The sequence below is a fragment of the Acanthochromis polyacanthus genome, chromosome 4 (genome assembly GCF_021347895.1).
Source record: "Acanthochromis polyacanthus isolate Apoly-LR-REF ecotype Palm Island chromosome 4, KAUST_Apoly_ChrSc, whole genome shotgun sequence".
Taxonomy (NCBI): domain Eukaryota; kingdom Metazoa; phylum Chordata; class Actinopteri; family Pomacentridae; genus Acanthochromis; species Acanthochromis polyacanthus.
This window is the reverse complement of record NC_067116.1, coordinates 13,652,723-13,672,720: the sequence shown is the minus strand read 5'-3', so window position 1 is coordinate 13,672,720 and position 19,998 is coordinate 13,652,723. Positions and strand designations below refer to the sequence as shown.

Sequence of the window (19,998 nt, the reverse complement as noted above, 5' to 3'; positions counted from 1 at the left end):
ACAGTCTGAGGGACTGCAAGTGCACGACTTCACCGTGTTACTGGCAACACATGGCTCAAGAAGCACACAAAGGAAAACAGTTCCCTCCACTGAGAATCTATATCTTGATGCTTGTTAGGTAAAGCCAAAGGCATTAGATGGTCTCCAAAATCTGATGCCCTCCTTGGAGACCCTTTCGCTCTGTGTGCACTGAGCTCCATGGGATCTTCTATGAATGGTGATGCCGTTTTCCAAGACAATTTTCTGGTCAGTAGGCAGTGCTTTTATACATGTTGCTCTGTTATCTCGAAGATTACCTGCTCTGGAGCAGTTTAGATATGCAGCACTGGTTACCATGGCGATGCTCTCTGGTAAAAGAGCTCAACTAATATATAGGGGAAAAGATTGATATAAATGGCAACATTTCTACATCTGTATGAAAAAACATTGTTCCGTGTTTTGTGCTTACTTATTTGTTAAAGTTTAATTTCTTTCTCAGATTTAGCAGCAGAAACCCAGCAGCAGAATGTGGTAGATCAATGTTAATCCCGTGCAGCTGTCCTTTCTTACATCCTTTAGCAAACTTAGAAATACTCAGGGTCACATTTGCAACATAATAACAGAAATGATCCAGACAATATTACAGCATGTTCTGTTTACCACAGCTGCTCAGATGGCTGTCAGGGAATTTTCTCACTTTTATCTGTTGACAGCATGTTGTTTTATGATTAATTCTGTTCAGTATTTCAACATTTGCACTGGCACTACAATGTGGAAATAGTTTGTTGGAGGTACATTGATTTTGAAATCAAGAAAGTAAAGAATAGTAAAGGAAAAGAACACTGACATGTTGCCGGGCCGGTTCGTATCCTGGTCTTCCCGGGATCTGTCTGCATGGAGTTTGCATGTTCTCTCTGTGCATGTCTGAATTTTCTCTGGGTTCTTCCGGCTTCCTCCCACAGCCCTAAAACAATTATAGTAATTCTAAATTGTCCATGTGAATGCGACTGTGATTGTCTCTATATATAGTCCTGTGATAGACTGGTGACCTGGTCCTGCCTTCACCCTAAGTCAGCTGAGATAGACTCCAGCCCCCCACAACCTTAATGGGGATTAAGCAGTGAATCGATAATGGATGGATGGATGAATGAATGACAAGTTGCCAGTTAACATGAGAGTCAGTGAAGTTACTTTTGTATTGAATTATTCTTACGCATTGTGTAAAGACAGTAAACTGTGTCAGCGCAATAGATCTTAAAACTGAAATCTACATATCAAATACAGATTATTCTCAGTCACAGTTGCTTCATTATTTAGTTATTAATCCACAGCAGTGCGACTTTTGTACTTGGCAATGTCTGTCTCTTTACCACTTTGGTCTGCACTGAAATATCTCAACAACCACTGGATGAACTGCCACGAAACTTTTTATAAATGTTCCTTTTCTCTATAAGAATCTACTGAGTGCACGTCAAGATGATTTTTTTTTTTTAAGCCAAGATTTATTTCACATCCCCATGTAACACATTGATGGTGTTATAACCAATACTGGCAAAACTTGTAACATTCTCTTTAGCCTAAGCTGCACATTTGTGTTTTGTGCAAATTAGAAAACCCTAGCACCATAACCCGCCAAACTAAAAGTGAACATGATGCTTCCTAGCAATGTTCCTGCGAGCATGCTGACATTTGCTTTCAGCTCTACACCCTGCTGTGCCTACAGTCTCACAGAGCCTCTAGCATGACTCTAGGTCTTGTTAAAATAAGAGAAAACTTTCAAGATAACTTTATTTAGGATTAACAAATCAATCCTCCAACTGCTGCGGAGCTAATGTTTATTTGTGTGGCATTATGTCAAGAAAGGCAGCCTAAGCCAAAGACGAGGCGCTTTATCTGACTGTCACCATCAAAGTTCTGATTAGTTGAGCCACGTTTGAAGAATGGCTCCACAGTCGACTGTGATGAGTGTGTTTCCAATCCTCTCATCGCATTTGAGCCTGCGTAGTTCCATAAAAATATTGCATACCTCGTGTAAAAGTTTCCACCAAGCAATTACATGAATCCTCGAGTGCATATGTAATTGAAGATGACATGCTTTCACTATCATACAGTGGATTTTAGCATGTTATGAGTGTCGGTGGGCTTTGTAATTGGCAAACACAATGTAGATATGAATTTGACAGATGACACCACAACTTACTCATTACACGTTACACCAGAGATTTTTATCACAACTTAATTTCCAGCTCGCTGGCTCACAAAGTCATTATCCTAAATATGATTTGCACAATGGAGGACTCAAAATAATGCGTAATATAGTTTGTGTTTCTCAGAAGAGGAGACGGTAAAGGGAAAGGCGGCTAATCTTATTGTGTGTGACATTTAGTCATGTGCTCTCGCTTTCCTTTTCCTTTGCTTATCTTCTGTGTCTGTGTGTCAATCTGTATATTTAATGACATCAGTGGATTTCTTTCTCAGTATGGATTATTGTTATGTGCCTCTGTTTTCCTCCCTTTAGGTGACCGAAACAAGGACGGGCCCTCTCGGATGCAGTAACTATGACAACCTCGACTCTGTCAGCTCCGTTTTGGTTCAGAGCCCTGAAAACAAGATTCATTTGCAAGGTTGGCCATCCATAATTGAACTCCCCCAATTTCTGATGGAATTGTCACAGTGTCTGTTCTCTGGCAAGCTTATAACTGCAGCACGAGAGTGTCAGAACGAATTTAGCTTCAATCACTCTTTCACTTTTTTTGCCATGCATGCTCGCGGAGTTCTGAAGTGAATCCCAGGCAGTAATGATTCCGAACAAAAGTAGCAGAACTGTGCAGCAAAAGTACAACTTTAAGTGAATCTCAGCATATTGCATGTGACGCCAAGCATATGCCGAGCGTGGCAAAAAAAAAGAAAAACAGTGAAAAGGAGTGCCAGCCTTCAGTGATTTACAGATCGAGCTTACAGCAGCCATCTAAACACATTTTCCGCAATACCTAAAGTACTTAGCGCTCCCTCTTCATTCATCCATGTGACATTTCCATGTTTTTGTCCTGATTTTGTCCTTGCCTCAGGGCTCCAGGCCATACTGCCAGAGTATCTGAGGGCCAGGTTTGTGCAGGCAGCTCTCAGCTACATCGGCTGTAATGAGGAGGGCCAGTTTGTGTGCCGGGACAATGACTGCTGGTGCCAGTGTGCCGTCGACTATCCACAATGTAATTGCCCCGAGGTGGATCTGAGGGCTATGGAAGCCAGTTTGCTGCAAATCCGAGATTCTTGGAACATGGCCAACCAAGACTTTGAGGAGTCAGGTCAGTGTTTCCTTTCTTGCACTCATTCAGTGGCGGTGACCCTCCCACTGACAGCAAATTACACCCTGCTGTTAAAAGGGCTGATGGGCAAAAGAAAACAGACGGACCATGAAAAAGGCGCAATTACATCCAATCCTTGTAATGAGAATTCATCACTAGACAGAGGGACCATTTGTTGTGCAGCATCTTGAAATAAAATGCATAAATAATATGAAAATAACAAAAGGGAATGTCATCTCTATTAAATATAATCACTTCGATTTGATGAATTTTCCCAGAAACACCATATCAGATATAAACCCTCCTTAAATTTTGATGTGACTTTGTTGATTAAAACTTTGGCTATGTTGTGTTCTGTTTTGCAAATGTGTAAGGTCTTCCCCTTGCTATGAAATGACATATTGCGAATTAACGCTGTATAAACAATATCGAACTGAACTGAAATTGAATTGAAGACATCATTGCAAAATCACCAGATATGACGACGTTGCAGTTGATGTCATGCTCCACAGTGCCTCAAATCTTTTCTATTATGCCATTTTATTAGTGATATTATAATAAAAAAAATCTGCATAGTCACTTCTGTAAATGTTTGTGAGCATTTTATCTACAATCAGCCAAAATGAAATGACTTACAAATTAAGGTACTTCATCACATTGATGCAAAAATCCTGTGAATCCAATACTGCCATAAAGCGGCGCTGCTTATTGATTGGCAACATTTCCCTCTGTGGTCTAATACAGGCAGAGATATCAAAGGGATAGCTGAGTCAGTAGAAACGGCCGAGCAAAATCTGTAAGACTTGACAAATCTGACATCCCACGGTGTAGATTGTCAAAACACCCAGCCCTCTTCGTTGGCATTCAAACAGCTACCCTCTGCTGCCATTTTAGCCGGTGTGTGTGAGTGTGTGTGTGGAGAAATTGCATGGTTCAAATTTCAAAGTCCAGAAAATGAAAGGGGAGCATTCAGAACAAAATGACTGGGTCAACAGTGATTCAGTCAAATGAAGGCTCTGCAGCACTGTGAGGAGGAGCTGACATGCCCCAGAAACAAACTGCCGTCGCTGTATTCTGTTAGCGGCATATAATGCAGCCTCTAATGCCAGACATCACAGCGCAGTTTTTGCCATTTTATCAGTTCACTCTTAGCTGATTAACATAGTGGAAGTGTGTACTAAATTCAAGCTTTCCAACAAGCTTTTTTACATCCTGCTTTAAGTAATAAACACACTGTCTGGTGCGCATGCTGACTATGATGTAAAACGTTGCACCCTCTCAGAATTGTGTAACACATTTACTCGATCCTCCGACATGTAGCTACTGTTTCTGTGTTCCCCCGTCATTACTGAAACTGAGCTGCATCCACAGGGTCTGAGGGCATCTTGCCGTTTCAGTCATTTCCAGATCAGCCTTAAGCTGTTTTTTTCGTAAGCACCTTGCCGGCTGAGAGTGTTATTACTGGCTACATGGTTCTGTACTAAGGGCAACTTGATTAGTGCACAGTTGGCAATAACTTAAGCAGCAAGGTGCCCTGAGAACGGCAGCTGCTGGGCTGTATTAAATAAAGAAAAATAAGTTCCCATAAAAAAAAAACAACAACAAGGGGATCTACTTGTATAGGTGATCTAATAGAGAGCAACTAACATCGGTAGCAGAGAGATTAATAATTATAACTGTGATTGTGAAATGAGGTTTTTACAGATGATTGGCTTTAACTTCTCACTGAGGGCGATATGGTCTAATTAAGATAGATATGCTTAATTCTGACTGGTTGCATAGATTTTTTTTTGGTCTTTTGTTTTAACTGAAACAATTCAGAACCTTACGAGCGTATTGAAATACTTAAAGGCACTGGCTGGAGGGTACAATACATATCAAAGACAGATCCAAGAGCTCTTAGTCAAATTACATTTCAATATGTTGCAGTAATTTGATGATTTGAGACATTTTCTTTTAATTGTAACCTCATCGTTCAATAATTTAAGACGATTCTGCCAAATAATCCTCATGCTACACATTACCCTCCGACCTCCTCGTGTTATTTTTAATAATGCCCACAGTGTCTGCACTCGTGCTTCGCCAAATCTGACAGTGTCTTCTATTTTTAAAATCATACAAAAGGGAAGCGCTGTTACCTTCCTGGGTTCAGTCTCTGACAAGATAATAATGGTGGTTAGAGAGCAGCTTTCCAGGGATGAGGTATTGTTGTCTCGGTGATGAAATAATGGTCTACTTCAGCCAATACTTGCACTTCACCGCTTTCCCAGGACACTCGACACTATGATTTTAATATTTTGCTGATGTTTATTAAGAAAGCTATTTAATTTATTTTGCTTATTAACCAGCAAGCGTCCAAAGATGGTACATTTTCTATTCAAGGAAGCTTTGCCAAAAGGCAGCATGAAATAATTAGTAGTAATTAGGAGCAGAAGTGTCATTTACATTATTTGCCAATTTTTGAGTGTGAACCGTTTCTGCTTCTCTTGAGAATTAAAACTGACGATGAAATCCACGCAGCCAAATCACAATAAGTGTATAAAAGCAGACTTCACACATCCTGAAACATGTAGGAAGCCTGTTAAAAATACCATAGTTGTGGACTGTAGAGTCTCGATATCAAGCTGATTTTTATTTTTATTTCTTTTAACCTTAATTGTAATTTTTCTATTTTTTCTTTAGCTCTTGTTTGCTTTGCCTTGTCACATTTGCATATCTCCACTGAGCTTGTTACTGCTTGTCATGAGGAATCATGTTTCACGAACTCAAACAAATAAAGAATATGAAAGCTAGAATGTGTGCGTGTGTGTATCCAAAACTGAATGTTCCATTGTTGTGGATTATTAAGGAGCCCCACTGCTGATGTTGATTTCAATGAGCACAAACGTGTGAAGTTTTGAAAAGATGACTTAACACGTTTTGGTTTTGGTATTTCCAATGGATTTGTCCTTCATTTTATAACATCAGACAAATGAAGATGTCAAAAGGCAGCTTCCACGGAACACGTATAATTAAATAAAAATGTGGAAGCCGCACCGTGTAATTTCTCTTTTCCTCTAGACAAGCCAATGTAGGCCACGGAGAGAGAGCCCCCCCTGCAAATACCCTTTAATATATTTTATTACAACCTGTTTAATCAACTTATTAATTTCACAGGCACATGTAATACACCTTGAATAATCACCAGGGAAGCCTTTGACACTTAATTGGTTTTCTAATCAGATACTTCATTATCAAGATAACGTTAACTAATTACAAACAGCGGTATGGATATTTTCAGATCAGTCTTGCATATGCTTCGATTATCCATACAACAAATTATGATTATGGTGATGATGATATTGTTATTGAATGCCCTGGAAATGTAATCTGTTTACTCTGCATTGTGCACGCTGCAAACAGTAACTCTGAAGGGCTGACAGATGTTATCCTCTGAGCTCCGTGTCCATCCTATTTTCTCCGAGACAGACTTGCAGAATAAGCCCTGGAAAAGCTGCTGGCTGTTCATTAATGAAAGAAAAAAATCTTACCCCATCCCCGTATTTAGCCCTGCCTTCTTCTATTAGCATGTGCGTCAAACAATATCACTTCCAGTTTGCCCTGCGGCTCTTGAGCCCTTGTGGCTTCTGCAAAGTGATTCTCTCATTTGGTCCGACTAAATTAGCCAAATATAGTTGGAAGCAAGTAAGAGAGTTAGTTTGGCCTGTGTTGGAAGAGCAATAGATTAGCCCTCTCTCATCTTTGACGTCTCTCTGCTTTCCAGATGAGTTTCAGAACTTCGTCCGACGGCTTCCAACATTCTACGCCCTCAACACGTCTGCCATCCAGTATTTCTGGAAGATGGAGTCGACCGTTCACCAGCGCTACAAGCAGCTGGAGCTCAGCACCCAGCAGCTCCTGAGCAAAGCGCGACGTATCGTCAACAAGCTCTTCACCCTCAGCAAGAGGTGTCAAACTCAGCCCAAAATTATTATGCTGAGGGAGAGGTGAGAAGCTGATAAGTTTTCCTGCTGACCTTTCTGTTGACGCGGTTGTGGAAGTGTGTGTGTGTGTGTGTGTGTGTGTGTGTGTGTGTGTGTGTGTGTGTGTGTGTGTGTGTGTGTGTGTGTGCCTGTGTGTGTGTGTGTGTGTGCCTGTGTGTGTGTGTGTGTGCCTGTGTGTGGTTAGGCCTGTGTGAAAACAAGCAAAAATTCCAAAGCCTGCAGCCACATCACAAGTCTTTTCAAGCAAGCTGTGAACTGCAGTGCTCATTTATTTTCTTCAGCCTGCTCTGTCCGCAGCGCTTTGTTATCCCCTGAACTAGGCATTATGCTAATAATACGCACAATACATTTACGCTTTGATATTCCACTGAGGTCCTACAGAAGTGAGCTATAGTGTCACACCTGATGACTTGGCTGCATGCCCAGCTCAGGTCTCCTTTACATCCAGGAAATCAAAGCTATCCTCCTGTGAAATTAAAGTTTGCAGTGTTTTAAAGGAATATGCAAAGTTTAGGAGATTTTCACTATTGGTTAGCTCGACTGTGATAAAATCGTAGACGAAAAAAAGTTTTCCATGCACCTTCAGAAGATCATTCCATCTATTTTTGTTTTTCTCACAAAAAAATCAGTCACATTGCCTGCAAGACAAGCTTATGAAAAAGAAATGTGATTATGTCAGTGCAGCTGATGCAGCGAGGTTTATTTTAGGAGCTACTTCAGGTGAAAAACCAGATATTTATCCGCTGCAATGTGATTTTTAGCTGGAGCTGCAGTCCCCCCATCTTTACTTTCTGTTAAATAATAATTCATGAACATCCAAACAGTATACTATTCATCTATAAAATCTTGCAGCTGTTAGACAACTGATTGTTTGTTTGAGTGTCCTTTGCTCATCTTTTGTCAGTGCATCTGAATTAACATGACACGTTTCATTATCCTGGACGTCATAATGTACATTTTCATAAATTCTTAAAGCAGTGCATTTCAGAACATTCAATTTACATAAGAAAAAAAATCGCAATTATATTGAAAGCAGCATCCTGTGTCTCATTTGCCAGGCATCTTCTATAAATCCCTATAAGGAATAACAGCCTCCACATTAAAACCCACCTCAAGAAAACAGCAGCAAAAGAGCCAGCATGACAAAAAACACACGAATGATCCTCCTCAGGAAAACCATTATATCCGCCTACCTGAGTGATAAAGCGCCGATTCCTGAGCATACAAGGACCTTTGTATTCTCTGTAAATTAAATTCTATATACCTGCATGTTTTCACACAGTGATCATCGTTAATTTAAATGTAATTACTAAGACGTCACATAAATGTTCTTCCATTGTCTCTTATGCACCCTAGCAGTTTTTATGTTTGAAAGTATTACTGCTGGACTGCAAGCTGTTCCATTAAATGAAATTCAAATGTAAAATACTGCGGTGACCTCTCTTCACCCAGGATAATTGTGTGCACAATCCCAGTTAAAGATCTTTTAGGTCTGTGTTTCCTCTGGCAACTGAACAAAGCAGTTCCACAGCCTTACCAGCTCTTCTCTCTGCTTTGCAAAAGGAGGCTCCCTGCAAGTTTATATTTTCTGCTTCTGGAGAGACATTCATGACAAGTTCAGAGAGAAAGTTTTAGCATCAGCCTCAATAGGTTGTGAACACTATGAAATATATTTACTGAGGATTTATAGCCCTTGTTTGTATTTTTTAGTTGTTGTTTTTTTTTTAACCAAAGTGCACACAAGTTTTGCACTGATTAAATTGAAGAAATATGCACAGCTGATAGTTGCAGGTCTGGTTTCATTTATGTCTCCAGGCATTCCTGTTTGGATTTATAAATGATGGTTGACAGGGAACGGAGTTCACAAAGCTGGCATACTTTACTTATCGTCGTAGACTGACCACTGACACAGAGAAACTGCAATTCTGAAATTTGAAGTGCATTGAGTAAGAGAAAGGAATGAAAACTAAATGATGCATCAAAGTTACATAAGCGGAGCTCTGAGTTCAGCAGCAGTACAAAACAAAGGACTGGCAATGCAACAACCATCTGTTATTTTTCACAAGATTTCATTACTGTTCCTCTGATAAATATATTTTCCTAAATTTATGGCTCACAGCGGTTCAAGTCCAGTGTAATGTTGTATTTAACTAATGTTTCCTAGCATATATTAACAGAACAATGCTTCATCACATTTTACTTAGCAGCACTTTGTCCAAATCAGGTGTTTTGCTACAGAGCTCATTGACAGCTATAGTTTGAGTCAAGCTCAGCTACATGACAAATTGCAGAGATGCAAAATGTGCATCGCTGATAGAAAATTGCGAGGCCAGACCTGCCTCTCTAAAATGATGTCCTTATATAACTAAACTGCATCCTCATTTATGTTTTGAAAGAAACACATTTTCTCCCTGAATGGTAAGATTATGATGTAGGAGGAAAGAGGTCTAGTTTGAAGGAGTCACAAAGTCCACATCAGTGGGAGGAGTGGATGGAGGCTTTAGACAATATGACTTTCACCGAAGTTTAAAGGACACATGAGGCCAATATTCGTACACCGAAGTTTCATTTTCATTCTTTGTTTACTTTCAGTTTTCCCTTTTCGCTGTTTGATGATGTTTAGACACTCAGACTGCGTGGTCAAGGTTAGGAAAATATCACAGCATGGGTTCAAAATTTCTGGGTTACCATGGTGATACTCAGATTCCATTTTATCAGATTGGTGGCAGAAAAGGAACATCCATTTATCTATGCATTATCTATACACCACTTAATCCTCTGTAGGGTTGCGGGAGGGCTGGAGTCTATTCAGACTGAATATGAATAGGTCACAAGTCTATTGCAGGGTTGCACATAGAGACAAACAAGCACACTCATAAGTACAACTACAGGCAACTTAAAATCAGTCAGAGGAACATGGAGCACCCAGTGAAAACCCACGCAGGTTCAGGGAGAACATAAGCTCACACAGAAAGACCCCAGGGATGCGAACCAGGGATCTTTTAGCTGTGAGGCGACGGCGCTAACCAACGAGCAGCTCTGAAAAAGGAACATCCATCCATCCATTATCTATACACCACTTAATCCTCAGCAGGGTCGCGGCAGTGCTGGAGTCTATTCCAGCTGACTGAGGGTGAAGGCAAGGGACACCTCGGACAGATCACCGTTTATCACAGGGCTACATATAGAGACAAACAATCACACTCATATTCACACCTATGGACAATTTAGAATCACCAATTAACCTCAGCATGGTGTTAGACTGTGGAAGGAAGCTGGAGTACCTGGAGAAAATCCACGCATGTACAGGGAGAACACGAAAAGTCAATGCAGAAAGATCTTCTAGCTGTGAGGTAAAAATGCTACCACCAAGCCACTGTGCAGCCCTGAAAAAGGAACATCCATCCATTCTCTATACACCGCTTTATCCTCACTAGGGTCGCAGGGGGTGCTGGAGCCTATCCCAGCTGACTCGGGCGAAGGCAGGGGACACCCTGGACAGGTCACCAGTCTGTCGCAGGGCTACATATACAGACACACAATCACACTCACGGTGTAATTTAGAGTGATCAATTAACCTCAGCATATTTTTGGACTGTGGGAGGAAGCCGGAGTACCCGGAGAAAACCCACGCATATACAGGGAGAACATGCAAACTCCATGCAGAAAGATCCCAGGCCCAGGCTGGGATTTGAACCGGAGATCTTCTTGTTGCTAGGCGAAAGTGCTAACCACTGCGTCACTGTGCAGCCCTGAAAAAGCAACAGCAAAATAACAGGGGTGGCCCGAATAGTAGTTTCTGGCCTCCGAATATTCGGGCCCTATTAAAGACGAATATCCAAAAATTTGTTCCGCCCCGTAACGTCCGACGGGGGGCGGGGCTTGTGGCAGAGATGGCCCGAATAATCGGATGTGTTCGTCTGGTCTCCCAGGTCCTAATTTTGCCTTCATTTTGTCTTCAGTTAAACTGAAGAATTCCCAAACAGCGGAGGACTTCAGCATCTTGTCTTGTGTTTATGCAACGCAGTGAAGCGTGACGTCAAGTCGGCAGCCACCCGGCCATTCGGGTGGTGGTATCAAAGCCGAATGGATGAGCCGAGATGAGTCGAACACACCGGGATGAGCCGAAATGGGCCGATGGTGAAGGGAAGAGACGAGCTCCGAATATTCCTATTTTCCTCTGGGGGGGAGGAGGGAGTGATCACATAGACATATGTGTATATGTCATGGACATATGTGTATATGGGGGGGGAGTGAATATTCGGACACCAAAATTAATATCCGGATACCGCCGCGAACAAATATTCGGATATTCGGGATATTCGGGTCCAGCCCTACAAAACAATAAATTGCAAAGATATGTCAATTTGACACACATTTGTGATACCTCACGAAAAAGAGACAAAAATCCACCAGAAAATACATTTCTCTCAAATGAAAGGCACTTTAGTTGTACAGGTATCAAATTTTTGGAAGCAGTGCTATGATATGATATAAAAAGCCAAAAGGCATGTGAGCAGGCTGTAGGAGTAGTTGTACAAGCCAGGTATCAAATTTTCACAAAGGAGAATGGGGTTTGAGATCTTTATTCATAGAGTTGACTTTTGTTTTCACTTGCTGTTTGATTAGGTTTAGGACAACGTCGTGTTATAGGTTAACATAAACCCTTTCACAACATTAACCAGACATCTGGATCATCAGAAAACAAACAATTCAATATGTGGAAAGGATATATTGATTGGAAACATATTTGTGGCATGTCAATCAAACAAAATCTAGCAGAAAATATGCTTCTGTGAAAACATAACTGAGAATACAGTTTATCTGTACGGCAGTGTCATTTTTATGTGAGTAAATGTGAACTTGCAAATAGCTGAACTCTGATGATGAAGTAGTAAGAACATGTGGAGCCCAGATACAAAGGATGTCTGTAGCAGTGTGTGCACCGAATCTCATATGCAGTATTTCTCCACACTTAAGATGGACACTACCTGGGGCAAATTTACAGAGAACAGTAAATGCAGTAATGAGATGAGTGGGAGTGATAAAAGTAAATACTTCAGTAGATATTTTAGATCCCACTGTGATATAACCTGGTGCTCTCAGATGATCTGAGGAAGAGTCTATTGGTTCATATTAATGAGGTTCAAAGCCAGCCAGTTAAGGAGGAGAGAAGAATTCAAAATACGATCTACTCTTTGTCCAGCTTTTTTCACTTAGATATAACTGAGCTCACTTTAATATCGGTGTGAGGTTTTCACTTGTTTCTCATACTTCTTAAATTCAGCTCTTGAGAAACAGTCTCCCTTCCATGTTACTGCTCTGATCTTTTGTCTGAAATAATCAGCTCTTGAGATAATGGTAAGACTCAAAAGAAAACTTGATTGGCATATAAATGAGTCTGTACAATATCAGAATCCTGTGATCAAATTCAAGTCTGTGTATTGTGTCTCCTTTGGGAGTTGTCTCACTTCTAAGATTTGTCACAAATACTAACACTACTTCTTTTTTAACTTCACTATTTCTGCAGTCTTGGTAGTTGTGTTACTGGGGAACTGAGAAGGTGCATAGTTTGGATTAGCAGCGGGCATTTGTGGGGTCCAATGAACACTGGTGGTGTTCTCGATCACTGTGTTAGTGATGTTCTTCATGTGATGCATCACAGCTTAGTAAATGCAAGGGAAACACTGCTTTTATTGTCAGAACATACTTTTTATTTGCCATTTCTGTAAACATCTATTTCGTTGTTACACAGCTTCACGGGGGTGTCATGGTGGTAGAGTGGGCATATTTGCCCCACAAGAAGATTGTAGCTTCGAACCTGCTGGTCAGCTAGAGGGTTTCTGCATGCAACATATATGGTGGAGGTCAACCTATCACAAACAGGCATTAGGCTAGGTATCATTCTTCACTTTAACTGATATCCAATAAAATAAATGTATGTAAAATGTGTTATGGTGTCTCCGATGAAGCCACTTTCTGTATCTATAGTCATTCCAGTGGTCTGAAATAATGTGTGTGATAGGTTAAACACTACAAGTAATAACTATTTGTTGGATAAATAAAGGATAAATGTTGAAAGATTCCCTTTTAATTAAACATACACTACCATTCAAAAGTTTGGGGTCACTTAGAAATGTCCTTATTTTTGAAAGAAAAGCATTTTTTTTTCAATTCAGATAACATTAAATGAATCATAAATACAGCCTAGACACTGTTAATGTGGTAAATGACTATTCTAGCTGGAAACAGCTGATTCTATAATGGATTATCTACATAGAGGTACAGAGGAACATTTCCAGCAACCATCACTCCTGTGTTCTAATGCTACATTGTGCTAGCTAATCATGTTGAAAGGCTAACTGATGATTAGAAAACCCTTTCACAATTATGTTAGCACAAGTGTGAGTTTTAGAAAACATGAAGTTGTCTGGGTGACCCCAAACTTTTGAACGGCAGTGCATGTAATACATCCAAGGTTGTTGGTTATTTACTCCAAACATCAGTGACAAATCCTCATTTGTGAAATATGATATATTGGTGACTCCACGTTGGCTGGAGGTGTGAGCAGAGACACCTGTGGACCCTGCTTTTCTTGTGGTTCTCCTGCTATTCTTAATCTGAACAGGATCATCTGTTTAACAGTGATTTATTGTTTTGCTCCTTATTCTTGCTAAGAATTGAGGTTATTAGAAAATTAGAAAAAATTAGAAATTCTGTCACAACCAAACAGGAAGACAACTTATGTCTGATAAGACAAAGAAAAACTATTGTGAGCAGTAAAGTTTTCTTGAAAGTCTTTTTCAGTGAGGATAATATTTTTACACATTAGAATAATTAAAGGTGGAAACCAATTTAGTTTTTAAAATTTTGCCCAGATACACATTTATGCTTTTCGCATCGTACTTTGGAAAGTTTAGCAGAAATGCACGATTTCTTATTCACCCTTATCAATATACAACAATGTCTTTTCATAGTCCCCTGTGTGTAATGACCTAGTTCATGGAGGATTCTTTTTTCCCCTCTTTTTTATTAACAGTAATATTGATGTATCTTTGGAACTATTATTCATGTACTGAAGCATAATGGTCTTTGTCAGGGGAAGATTAAGTAAACAGAAAAATATTGTAGGCTCTATTCGCTACAAATCCATTTTGGAGTTTCTTTTGTAACTTTCAAGCACATTCGTTGGAGAAAAGTAGGTTTTTTTGTGAGGTTTTAGCTGAACTATCTGAGAATACAAGATGCATCAGAACCGCTCTAATGGAGTAGCACAAAACAACTGATGTGCTGTTTTTTGTGTGTTTTAACAAATCAATATACATGCTTGTAATTGAGGGGGAAAAAAATGAATATGTCCTCTGTGATGAAAAAAGTTTTGCTCAGCAGCAGAAATAGAATCTGTAGCAGAAGGAGAAAGTTGGTGTGTGGCATTGATCTGTGTGAAATGAACTGACAGACAATGAACAGATTGCAGAGAGAACACCCAGCTTCTCTTTGGCTCATACTGCACACTGCGTCTCCATGACAGTTTACATGTCCTGCTGACAGTGTGCGCTTTACGACGGCGAGACAGCTTCCTCTCTCTTGCTGTGCACAGTCTCCACTCTGGAGGTGAGATATGCACAACTGACTCTCGCTGATGAGTTTCAGAGAGGCTGGGTACTGTTTAGGCTGTTAGCACATTACATTGGCTGTCTTGTGACAAAACCAGTCTTTAAATTTGATGATTTGAAAAGATGTCGCTCGCTCTTTCCCATTTTTCTTCCCTACAACGCAGTCATGACACTCACTGTCACGTTGGAATATTAGAGTGGCTTAATGGTTCAAAGCACTGGTATAGAACCTGATTTGACAAACCACATCTGAAGCTGTCTATAGATGCTTATTTATTTTTTTCATACTTAAGATATGCACACTTAGTGAGTGATGCACCTGGGGGAACAAAGCGTAATGCTGGTAAATGGAAAAACACAATCTGTTTCATTTGCTTCCTTCACAAGGAGTGATATCTGTCTGTCTGTCTCTCTCTCTCTATAATATATATATATATATATATATATATATATATATATATATATATATATATATATATATATATCCATGAGTTAATTAAGGCAGAATCAAAATCAAAATAATTTTTTCCCTCGTTTTTGTGCTGCTTAGCCACAGCAGCAAAAATTGAGACCATGTGTGTTTTTTTGTTTGTTTCTTTGCTTCATTGTTGTTGTTGTTTTTTTTCAATCCTTGTATTTATGGTCTCAAAGTAGTTATCAGCTGAGTTTGAGAAAAACATTTTTGCCTCATTTGGAAACTGCTTGGTGCATTTACATGTTTATTAAAGAAAAGCCAGCCACAAACACAGCTCTAGTCTCTGTGTAGGAATGTGACATAACCCAGCAGTGATGGAGTAGACACTTGAAAATACTGAAATATGCCTTTCATATCTCTCTAAACCTGGTGTCTGGAAGTGGAAAGAAACTTGGCTGACTTTTACTGACTCTGAAATAATGTTCATTAAAGTTTAAATCCCCAGCACCTCACACACACACTTTGCAGCCCAGCTATTATTTAGTCAAACAACTGTTTGGACAAATGTTGTTTTTCCCTTTCAAAAATATGTCTTTGAATGTAAATTCAAACACAGCTCTAGTCTCTGTGTAGACTATTGGACTATTGTTTCCTCTAAATTAATTTAGCAGCTGCACACGGCTACGATAATGCAGCCATAACTCTGCTTGGGTACTAAAATGGATTCAGAAATGTGACAGATGTGAAACAAAGCAAGTGAAAGACTGATTATATTCTTGTCATGAAGTCCATCTGCTCCTTTATTCATAAACTATCTCAGGAATTTTGGTTTACCATTACAGTTTGTGTTTTGGAACAGATAATATTTAGACATGTTGTTTTACATCCTGCCTCTGGACTGAACAAAACTCAGATGCTTTAAAAATCAGATATTGTGACATTAAACACTGTTCCTAAAGACCCAGAAGACACATATCCTATAAATATATTATTACTGCAAGTGATGAGATTTTTTTTAGGCATTTGTCAGTTTTGAAATGGATGAGACCGTAATGAGAAGAACAATATAAAATCAAATATATTTTTCCGACAAGCCTCAGAATTTGATTAAAGTTCTTCTGCTCTTGTTTATCTCACCAAGGGAGACACAACTGTCGATCAACCCATAAAGCATTTAGCCCGCTTTTTTCTTTTTCTTCTTCTTTTTTAATGTAACTGTACTGAAGGCCTGGTGAAACAGCAGTTCAATCATTTTTAGTTTCTGAATGTGGGTGTAGTTTGGAGTGAGACCAAATATATGGATGGAATAACATTTCTACAGGGATTTGATCAAAATGTTTCAGAATTTAAATGGATGGCTAAAAGCTGGGTCTTTCTCAGCAGGCAGGAGTCTCTAAAGAATACGAAGCGATACAGAGCTGTGGAGGACTGTTAACCTTCACCTATAGCTCCCTCCCCCACACTGATAGGTCAGGAAGAAGACACGGGAGATGTTTGAACTCAGCTTTGCTTTTTTCATATTAAATTTAAACACACATCTCAAACCCGTGTTATCACTCCGCTATGATGAGTCAAGTTTTATGTAAAGGAAGAGTCTATTTGTTTCCCTGAATCAGATTTAATTTGCTGAATGTACAGTACCGTTCAAAAGTTTGTGGTCACCCATGTAATTTCCTGTTTTCCATGAAAACTCACTTTTATTCACGTGCTAACATAATTGCACACAAGTTTTCTAATCATCAACTAGCTTTTGAACACCATTAGCTAACACAGTGTCATAATACACATCATAATACACTACTGGTCAAAAGTTTGAAGTCACTTAGAAATGTCCTTATTTTTTTTTAAAAAAAGCATTTTTTAAATGAAGATAACAATAAATTAATCAAAAATATAATCTATACATTGTTAATGTGGTAAATGACTATTCTCGCTGGAAACGGCTGACTGCTTTTCTTCCAAAAATAAGGACATTTCTCAGTGACCCCAAACTTTTGAACGGTAGTGTATATGTTCATGTTATACAGGAACAGAAAGCTATGCCAGTCTAATTGTTAAGATGCATGTTAATGACTGCATTCCTCATGTGAATGTGATACTGTGTCCACTGTAGTTGTGTTTCACGCTGTCTTCTTTCATCTGGTCTGTATCTACTGCAGGCACAAAAATGGCACAATTCTATTTGCATTTGACAGATGCTAAGAGATAACTAAACAATCGACACATGATAAATCTTGGAAGAAGTTTGAACTTGCTCATTTACTTCTTCATAATTTAGTTGCTCAGATTTCAAACTATTCTTTTCATTTTTCATGTACATTTTGGCAGTTCCCCATAAGGCAATTATTTATTTGATTGGATTTGCTTCTGAGCAAAACAGAAAACGCTGCTTAATTTTCAATTTTATGTCATGAATGTATTGAAGCTGCAGTGAGGCTCACACACTGCTCTGTCTCTGTTGCAGGCCCTTAAGCTACTGGCTGAACTACATCCTCTCCATCATGTACTGCAGTGAAAACAACCACATCGGCTCTTACCTGGAGGAGACCCGGAGCTGCTCCTGCCCCTATGAGCATCCCCCCTGCCAGGGTGTCATCCCCTGCTCGGTGGGGGAGGGAACTTCTTGCGCATCCTGCTCCTATGAGAACCGCTCCCGCTGCGCCACCTGCAACCAGGGTTACATGCTGAGCCAGGGCGTGTGTCGCAACGAAGTGCCGGACTCCACGGACCACTACATCGGCTTTGAGACTGACCTGCAGGACCTGGAGCTGCGCTTCCTCCTGCAGAAACGTGACAACCGCATCAGCATCCACGGGATCTTTGTCAGCAACGACGTCAGGCTGAATAATTGGTTCGACCCGTCATGGAGGAAGAGGATGCTGCTGACGCTGAAAAGTAATAAATACAAGTCAAACCATGTCCACATGCTCCTGGGCATGTCTCTACAGATCTGCCTTACCAAGAACAGCACTCTGGACCCCATGCTGTCTGTCTATATCAATCCGTTTGGGGGGAGTCACTCAGAGAGCTGGATCATGCCCATTGACCAGAACAACTACCCAGACTGGGAGAGGACTAAATTAGACCTTCCCTATGACTGTTATAATTGGACTTTGACTTTGGGCAACAAGTGGAAAACATTTTTTGAAACCGTCCACTTTTACCTACGGAGCCGGATCAGGGGCACCTCGAGTAACGGAAATGGAACTGTATATTATGAACCATTGGAGTACCTGGAACCAGGACGGAATCTAGGCTACATGAAGATCAACAGCATCCAGGTGTATGGCTATAGTATGCACTTTGACCCGGAAGCGATCCAGGACTTGATTTTACAGCTGGACTACCCATATACTCAGGGATCGCAGGACTCGGCCCTGCTGCAGCTGCTGGAGATCCGGGATCGAGTCAACAGGCTTTCCCCGCCCGGAGCTCAGCCTCTGGATCTTTTCTCCTGTCTGCTGCGGCACCGACTCAAACTGTCCACCACAGACGTTGCCAGGATTCAGGCAGCGCTGCAGACTTTCAGTGCCAAGCAGCCCAACTCGATGGAATATGAAACAACCAAATTATGTAGCTAATAAGTGGGCAGGTGGCCAGGTGCACAGATGGAAGAGCAGTTATCACACAGGCCTGATGATGGTTAAGAGCAATTCTGGAGCCATGCAAGGGACATTTGGGGGACACTGTCATTGTCGTCATGGATCTCAAGAGTGCATTTGGGATTCTCATGTCAGCTTTTCGTATAAATTTGTATAACATATTAGAATTAAGGAGGATTTCACCATACTTGCCTCATAGCGTTTTCTTTCTCTTGATGAAACTGATAACTTTGACAGTTAGTAATATAAATTTAAAACTCTGCCGTCACTGATATGTTGCTAATGTGCTGACGTTTGTAGATTGCACAAATTTGAATCACTCACATACGTAAACAGAAGCTTTTGCTGATAAAGTATTACCCGAGCAACGTAATCATCTCACAAAGCAAACATTGCAGCACCAGCATGTCTTTTATTTGTATTTTCCTCATCACATTTATCTTCAGGTGCAAAAATAGCACCAGTGTTTGTTTTAATATCATGGCCCTCCCTTTGAACCTGGGACATGATGGGCACCTCATTCGTTTTAGCTTTCACTGCAATGATTAAGTCACTCATTTTTTAAGCTCTACTACACACTACTTTTGTAAGGAAAGAACAAAATGAACAAAAAGAATAAATAGATGCTGTATTATTCCAGTTTTGCTGAGGAAAAAAATGTACAATGATCACAATGTATGTTACATGTGCTTTTATTTTTATAATGCTGTTGTTTGTGAAACAAAAGTTACAAAAACACTGTCTATAAAATGTAAAATACAATTTGTTAATACACTAAATAAAATACATTTTTATGTGTGGTCTATAGACGGTGTACTTGTCGTGCATGAACTTGAATGCAGTCTTCATTAAGGTTATAAACATTTCTTTGCGAAGACATTTCAAATGTCTGGTTGTCAAAACCTTCATTGTTTGTGGATTATGGATGATTTGACACACATTTGGATTCTTCAGTTCTTCAGCGCCTGCTTGAAATTTAGGAGCTGTTGTCAGAGCAATGTTAAACCGACAGTTGCTCACTGTTTAACACTAAATTCAAGATGTTAAAGGGAAACTCCAACACAAAATACCACATCTCTTAAATGTACGATAAAAAAA

General features: G+C 40.0%; 1 protein-coding gene across 2 annotated transcripts in view; it reads left to right on the top strand.

Annotated features, from left to right (window-relative positions):
- Positions 1–19,707, top strand: part of LOC110954478 (BMP/retinoic acid-inducible neural-specific protein 3-like) — a 73,763-nt gene extending 54,056 nt beyond the window's left edge. For both annotated transcript variants that reach the window (XM_022199031.2, XM_022199030.2), the window contains exons 5-8: positions 2,498–2,603; positions 3,048–3,284; positions 7,048–7,270; positions 17,763–19,707. In XM_022199031.2, the coding sequence (XP_022054723.1) occupies positions 2,498–2,603; positions 3,048–3,284; positions 7,048–7,270; positions 17,763–18,879 (1,683 nt within the window). In that variant the 3' untranslated portion in view covers positions 18,880–19,707. The remainder of the gene's footprint in view (positions 1–2,497; positions 2,604–3,047; positions 3,285–7,047; positions 7,271–17,762) is intronic.
- Positions 19,708–19,998: the final 291 nt, after the last annotated feature.